This window comes from Oncorhynchus clarkii, chromosome 18, assembly GCF_045791955.1.
Source record: "Oncorhynchus clarkii lewisi isolate Uvic-CL-2024 chromosome 18, UVic_Ocla_1.0, whole genome shotgun sequence".
In the NCBI taxonomy this organism is placed as follows: Eukaryota; Metazoa; Chordata; class Actinopteri; order Salmoniformes; family Salmonidae; genus Oncorhynchus; species Oncorhynchus clarkii.
The window spans coordinates 60,986,926-60,994,790 of NC_092164.1; the positions used below are offsets into that span (position 1 = coordinate 60,986,926).

Consider the following 7,865-nt stretch of genomic DNA (forward strand, 5'->3'; position numbering starts at 1 on the left):
ATTTGCTCATTTTTATGCTAAAGAATGTTTATTGTGCAGAGAAACAAGAATTTAGGAAACAATCACATGGTTCCAAAATATGAAAGAAAAATAAACATTACAACAAATTCATCAGACAATCTGCAGATATGGAGGAGGAGAATCGATTCAGCTGCCCTACTGCTATAAAAATACAGAAGACAAACATGTCAATTAGCTACAAGAACTGCAATCCATATTGTACGTTTCTTCAACAGATCATTCTTTGAGATGCATATGGACCCTGGTCAAAAAGTAGTGCACTATAAAGTGAATTTGGTGCTATTTGGGGTGCAGACTGTATGAGCTGTAGTCCAGAAGAAATACGAGATTGAACTGAACATCACTGTCAACGTTTCACTCTGTGTTCGAGTCAACATAATATTAGCCCCCTTTCAATGCAACATACGGAAACAAAATGAACTATGCACTACTCAGTCAGATTTAGTTTTAGGCAGAGCGCACCATTGGAGGATTCTATTGCATTGACAGGCACGAGCAGTCATGAATAAATGTGCTTGTTTTGAGATCAAAGCAAGATATTTTTTCCTAGTTATTAGCCCAGTTATAGCTAGTCAGCAATGGAGGAGTGATGGCTTCCAACAAAAGCACAAAATGTGTACATTTCTAGCCATCTTTGAAAAGCGAGTCAGGTAAAAGCTGTTTTATGTCTTGAAGGGGCAGTGCTGTATAAATAAGATCGGTTGCCAATAAGCATCACACTGCTACTGTAGGCTGTATCATAGAACTATTATTCACTATTTCAATAGTTAGTTCTATGTTAAAATGTTATGGGATGCATTTTCTCCATTGCTTTTGATGATAGGCGACTCTGGTAGGCCAACATTATAATCAAATAGCCACCGTAGCAAACTAACTTAAGCAGGCCTCAGTGTTCACAGTAAACGCGCGCCAGAGGTGACACAGAATTTTCCCTCAAGTTGGTGCTCAGCAGACCTAAAATTAGCTCAGTGCCGGAATTTCTTTTAGGAAACATTGGCTGTAGGCCTACATTATGACAAAATGTATCTTGAAATTGACATTATTTGTGCTCACCTTTGCTTTGTTCTGTACGGGTAAATACAGTTTGAACTCTGCAGGGAGCTCATCCTCCGAGTACAGTCGGTCAGAGAAGTACACTCTCCGGATGCGGCAGTTTGCATGGATCTGGAACAAAACATGGATTTCACCTTTATTTAACCTGGTAGGCTAGTTGAGAACAACTAACCTGGTAGGCTAGTTGAGAACAACTAACCTGGTAGGCTAGTTGAGAACAACTAACCTGGTAGGCTAGTTGAGAACAAGTTCTCATTTACAACTGCGACCTGGCCAAGATAAAGCAAAGCAGTGCGACACAAACAGAGTTACACATGGAATAAACAAGAGTACAGTCAATAACACAATAGAGAAAAAAGTATATATAGTGTGTGCAAATGGCGTGAGGTGGTAAGGCAATAAATAGGCCATAGTAGCAAATTACAGTTTAGCAAATTAACACTGGAATGATAGATGAGCATATGATGACGATGTGCAAGTAGAAATACTGGTGTGCAAAAGAGCAGAAAAGTAAATAAAAACAATATGGGGATGATGTAGGTAGATTTGCTGTAAATAGCTGATGTAGTTAGGTGATGTAGTCACTGATTTAGTGAGGGAAATATAAATCTCCAGCTTCAGCGATTTTTGCAATCTGTTCAAATCATTGGCAGCAGAGAACTGGAAGGAAAGGTGGCCAATCGAGGTGTTGGCTTTGGGGACGACCAGTGAGATATACCTGCTGGAGCGCCTGCCTTGGGTGGGTGTTGTTATCGTGACTAGTGAGCTGAGATAAGGTGGAGCTTTACCTAGCATAGACCTATAGATGACCTGGAGCCAGTGGGTCTGGCGACGAATATGTAGCGAGGGCCAGCCGACGAGAGCATACAGGTCGCAGTGGTGGGTGGTATAAGGGGCTTTGGTGACAAAACAGATGGCACTGTGATCCAATTTGCTGAGTAGAGTATTGGAAGCACTGCATCCAATTTGCTGAGTAGAGTATTGGAAGCTATTTTGTAAATGACATCGCCGAAGTCGAGGATCGGTAGGACAATCAGTTTTACGAGGGTATGTTTGACGGAGTGAGTGAAGGAGGCTTTGTTGCGAAATAGGAAGCCAATTGTAGATTTAATTTTGGATTGGAGATGTTTAATATGAGTCTGGAAGGAGAGTTTACAGTCTAGCCAGACACCTAGGTATTTGTAGTTGTCCGCATATTCTAAGTCAGAACCGTCCCGAGGAGTGATGCTAGTCGGGCGGGCAGCGAACGGTTGAAAAGCATGCACTTGGTTTTACTAGCATTTAAGAGCAGTTGGAGGCCATGGAAGGAGTGTTGTATGGCATTGAAGCTTGTTTGGAGGTTAGTTAACACAGTGACCAAAGAAGGGCCAGATGTATACAGAATGGTGTCGTCTGCGTAGACGTGGATCAGGGAATCACTCGCTGCAAAAGCGACATCGTTGATATATACAAAGAAAAGAGTCGGCCCAAAAATGGAACCCTGTGGTACCCCCAAAGAGACTGCCAGAGGTCTGGACAACAGGCCCTCCGATTTGACACACTGAACTCTGTCTGAGAAGTAGTTGGTGAACCAGGCGAGGCAGTCATTTGAGAAACCAAGGCTGTTGAGTCTGCCGATAAAGATACGGTGATTGACGGAGTCGAAAGCCTTGGCCAGGTCGATGAAGACAGCTGCACAGTACTGTATTTTATCGATGGCGGTTATGATATCGTTTAGTACCTTGAACGTGGCTGAGGTGCACCCGTGACCAATTCGGAAACCGGATTGCACAGCGGAGAAGGTACGGTGGGATTCGAAATGGTCAGTGATCTGTTTATTAACTTGGCTTTCGAAGACTTTAGAAAGGCAGGGCAGGATGGATATAGGTCTATAACAGTTTGGGTCTAGAGTGTCACCCCCTTTGAAGAGGGGGATGACCGCGGCAGCTTTCCAATCTTGGTAATAGGGGTTGCAACAATGGTGGCATATAATTTTAGAAAGAGGGTCCAGCTGATTTGTACGGGTCCAGGTTTTGCAGCTCTTTCAGAACATCCGCTATCTGGATTTGGGTGATAGAGAAGCTGGGGAGGCTTGGGCAAGTAGCTGCAGGGGGTGCAGAGCTGTTGGCAGGGGTTGGGGTAGCCAGGAGGAAAGCATGGCCAACCGAAGAGGAATGCTTCTTGAAATTCTCGATTATCGTGGATTTATCGGTGGTGACAGTGTTACCTAGCCTCAGTGCAGTGGGCAGCTGGGAGGAGGTGCTCTTATTCTCCATGGACTTTACAGTGTCCCAAAACTGGAGTTAGAGCTTCAGGATGCAAATTTCTGTTTGAAAAAGCTAGCCTTTACTTTGCTGACTGACTGTGTGTAAAATGCAGGCAAGGTAATGCAATGTGCCATTTAATCTTATTCCAAACATAGCCTAACTGATAATTCAAAGTTTGACATAAGAGATAGCCTGGTCCCAGGTCTGCCTGTACTGTCTTGCCAACCCCTATGGTCACCAAACTTGGCATGCCAATGACCACAGGAGTTGGCAAGGCAGCACAAACAGACCTGTCACCAGGCTAGGTAAGAGATCTGTATAGTGTATCTTGGACCATGACCCTGGTCCATGAGCCTTTCTGACTGACCTGCACACGGAGTGTCTCGATGTAGTTGGTGCCGTAGGCCCGCCGTGTGAAGTCAGACAGGTTGAACTGGATCTGGTTCCAGCCATCGTCCAGCCTCATGGGCATGGTACAGATGAAGGGTTTTACCCGCGTGGTGCTCTGGTAGTTACTGGCCCGAAACCGCCTCCTCACATTCTTGTCATCCAACACCTGCGATTGGAAAGGGAGAGCTAAGCTCAGTCAAACTGATCACTTGTACCCTTTTCACACCACTGAGCCAAACCGAAGCGAGCTGTACTGGACTGGCCTGGTTACGCATCCACCATTGTAGCTGGAACCACACTGTAAAGAAGAATATGAATAGAATTTAAACGAGCCAGTGCAGTACGGGTCAGCCCTTATGGTGTCAATCTGGCATTGTTGTATAAGGAATTGCTTTACATGTTTTACAATATTGTACAGCTTTCTTTGTATACATATGCAATGGATCTGATTGTTGACTTGGATGATAACCTACCTGGACTTCAAAGGTGAAATACTTCTTCAAGTTCTTGATGATCATAACCAAGAAAGGTAGTTTGATGCCAAGTGTCTTCTTTGGGTCTGCCGGACATGTGATGTAAGTTGTGCTGTTGAATTTGAAGAGAAATGGTTAGATGTGATTGTCCGAGTAAGAGAAAACAGGCTAGTGAACATAGAACAAGCTTACCTGACATTTGTTCCCTCCACTTCAAGCACCAGCGACTGGATGTCATTGTCTGTAATCCGTTTTATGTGGCCGTTCCTGACCTATTGCACAAGCAACATTTTGAAATGGGTAAGCTAGCGTGTACTATTACTTTTAAGAAATGTGTTTTATTGAATGTGAACTCAGGAAGATTAGGCAAACTCTGATTAACTAATGGGTATCTAACCTAGCTAATAAACTGACGTTAGCTAGCTAACTAAAGGCCTGATTATGACAGTGGCATGAGGAGTACAATGACAACACAGTAGCCTTCAAATCTGAGTTAAAACAAAGCTTACAGCATGACATGCCCTAATGCTAGTTAGACACTGGACAGTTTATGAGGACAACAAATCAGCTAGCTACTAACTTTAGTAACGTTAGTTAACTTCTAGATTTATACTGCATTGTCATGCGCAAACTGGTTATCTAGCTAGTTATATGGCTAGTTAGCTACTTGCTCTCTGGAGCTCACCACCATACCAAGCCCTGCAATAAAGCTAGCCTTGTCAAATTAGCAAGCAAATTCATGCGTAAGCTTGTGTAAATCGTTGCTTACCTTTTTATCCCATATCTGAAGAGGTTTGCTCCCAATGCTATACAATATAGATAGGAATCCACTTTGAAATGTGTTTTTAAACATTTTCTGTGCGTTTATAACGCCGTCTCATGTGCATGTGTTGTTACTTGTTGCTAACGTTACTTTAGTTCAGCTAATTGATTCAGCTTACGCTTCAACTCCAAGTTCCGTGTGGCACACAATAATGGTGCTTCCTTCTGCCTCGCAAAACGCCCAAAAAGATACGCGTCTTCTATGAAAAGTACCTTCAGAAATGTTACTAAAGTTTTTGCCGTCCGGCACCACCGTCTGTACCGGTAATATAAACCATGCACTTTTCCCCTTTTGTGTTGTTGAGTTGCTATAAAATGTCAGGCGGCCCCCTTATCACAGAGGACTTCATTGTTGACTCGTATCAGCTACCATGGAAACACAACGCTTTAGCGGGGCCAGAGAACCTTTTGAGGAGATGGGAAACTCTATAGAGCCAGCTCGTAGTTAGGTGGGGCCTTATTACACCCCTTTCTGTGTTTGCAAAGATTGCCACATGAGGGCGATGCTCGCCAATTGGTGGCAGAATTATGGGGGATTTCTTAGAAAGTCAGCAAAAAAGCCTCTATTTACATGTTGTTTATGCGTGCATTTCACACTACTTTTGGATTATACTTGTACTTTCAGGCTTGTATGAATGTCCTGCTTAATATAATGTTTGTGTCATGGCAAATCAACTGCATTATACTTCAAAAACCTTTCAATCAGTACAATAGTTATTTGGCTAGCTTTTGTTACAGCCTATGTCAATGGGCTTTAGCATTCTATGCCAACAATTCCTGCATCCAAAATAGTTATTTTGCAAAGATAACAACTAAATATAATCTTAGTGACTGTTCAAGCAATAATCAAAACATCATTGTAAAGGGTATGAGAACCCCAAAATATATATTTTGTTTAGAATTCATAAAAACGTAAATCTTGGCTATGTTGAATGGGCGCAGATGGCGATGGCTTTATTTCTGCAGCCAAGAGTCGTGCGCATCTGTACCTTACCTCAATGTGTTGTGTCCTGGAAAGGGGTCTATAAATTCCTCCATCAATTGCACAATATACTTTTTATCCTTTCCTTTCTGTAATATCTCTGGCATGTCTGTCTGTCATGAGGGGTCTGCAACATTGTAGGGTGTAATGAGACTGTCTAAAAACATAACTGCAACAGTGTAGCACCGTTTAACTCCCACAATATTTTTTGCAACATCTGAATTACCTCTTCCGTTTCATCAAAGAGCTTATTGTGTTTTTGATTAGACATAAAATAAAACGAATTATTTATTCCAATCCCAGATAAAGGTTAAAATTGTTCTAATAACACAAAACAAGATGAGATGATTGAGCCCTATCAGGGCTCCACAATCATCATGTTTAGCCAACAGAGCTCGTGATTTGGCGGGAAGGGTGGGCTTTTTGGCAAACCGACAGAATCCAAGGTAACAAGAGCACAAGGGCAGGGTTAGAAAAATTGAACTAGTGGTGCGGATTGTGGCGGTGGATATGCATCTTTTTCTACCTTCTACAAAGACTGGTAAACTTTAAGCACAAATTATACAATCAGAATGCTACTTTCGGAATTACAGAGTTTATAGTCACGCGCGAATAATAAATAAATTATTTACAGTACCAGTCAAAAGTTTGGACACACCTACTCATTCAAGGGTTTTTCTTTATTTTACTATTTTCTACATTGTAGAATAATAGTGAAGACATCACAACTATGAAATAACACATATAGAATAATTTAGTAACCAAAAAAAGTGTTAAACAAATCAAAATATATTTTAGATTTTTAGATTCTTCAAAGTAGTCACCCTTTGCCTTGATGACAGTTTTGCACACTCTGGTGACGCGTCTCGGCATCTCTCCTGGGTTCTATTCAATTGTTTTTTATCACACAGCTGGGCACAGCGACTTTACCTTCAATCCAGAATCAAAACAACACCATGATGAGAATGACCGAAGAAACACAACACAATGATGAGAATGGCGGAAGAAACACAAAACAATGATGAGAATGACGGAAGAAAAACAAAATGACGAGAATGAGAAAGAAACACAACACAATGATGAGAATGACGGAAGAAAAACAAAATGATGAGAATGAGGAAGAAACACAACACAATGATGAGAATGATGGAAGAAAAACAAAATGATGAGATTGAGGGAACGAACATATGACATATATCCGATGCTAAACCTTTGGATACATTTTTTACACATTTTATTCTTGTCGTGGAACAGGGACAGTACTAGGAACCTCCAAAATGTGTGATATAATCACTGAAACCTCCCTTATTAAATGGATAACACACTGCCATAAAGTGGTGATAACTAGACAGACGAATCATTTCACTGGGTCTTTTTCTCCCCACATTCACTATAAAAGGCATTGTCATGTGTACAGCTGTTGTGTTCCAGGCCAGTTCAAATCTATGAAATCTTGAGCATTGAAGTAGATTGAGCACAAACTCAGTTGAATATCTGAAAATGCTCTAGGCCTATTGACAGTGGGAATTGTTCCTACATTGGGTAAAATTTGGGTCTGCCCTGGTCACGGCTTCCACATACAATACTGCTTTATATGACTCCCTTTGCTATTTTGAATTAGTGTAATGTTTATTTTGTCCTGCCATGTAACTCTAAAAAAAAGCATTATATTAACTTTTTCAAACAAGGCAGAATGGGGTTTTGTGCGTTTTACAGCCATTTACCCTTGGGTTCTCAATGAACTTTTTCATTGGTAGCGCTGTAGGCTACAGGAACCCCAGAAAAAAGTATCCTACCTTTAAAGCACATCTCCTTGGGAGATTATGAATTGGTTTAGCTCAACTCTTCGGGTCCTCTCCTCCATTCTCACTTCACCTC

General features: G+C 41.7%; 1 protein-coding gene across 2 annotated transcripts; it reads right to left on the reverse strand.

Annotated features, from left to right (window-relative positions):
- Position 1: 1 nt before the first annotated feature.
- On the reverse strand, positions 2–5,479 carry LOC139373811 (cilia and flagella associated protein 20). 2 transcript variants are annotated; one of them, XM_071114829.1, is made up of 6 exons: positions 4,953–5,479; positions 4,376–4,455; positions 4,184–4,295; positions 3,688–3,876; positions 1,075–1,185; positions 2–159 (listed from the first exon to the last, which is right to left on the reverse strand). In XM_071114829.1, exons 1-6 carry the CDS (start codon positions 5,034–5,036, stop codon positions 157–159), a joined length of 579 nt encoding a protein of 192 aa, XP_070970930.1. In that variant the 5' UTR covers positions 5,037–5,479; the 3' UTR covers positions 2–156. The 2 variants fall into 2 exon arrangements, with proteins under 2 accessions (XP_070970930.1, XP_070970929.1); XM_071114828.1 differs by having other exon boundaries at positions 2–162.
- Between the last annotated feature and the right edge of the window lie 2,386 nt (positions 5,480–7,865).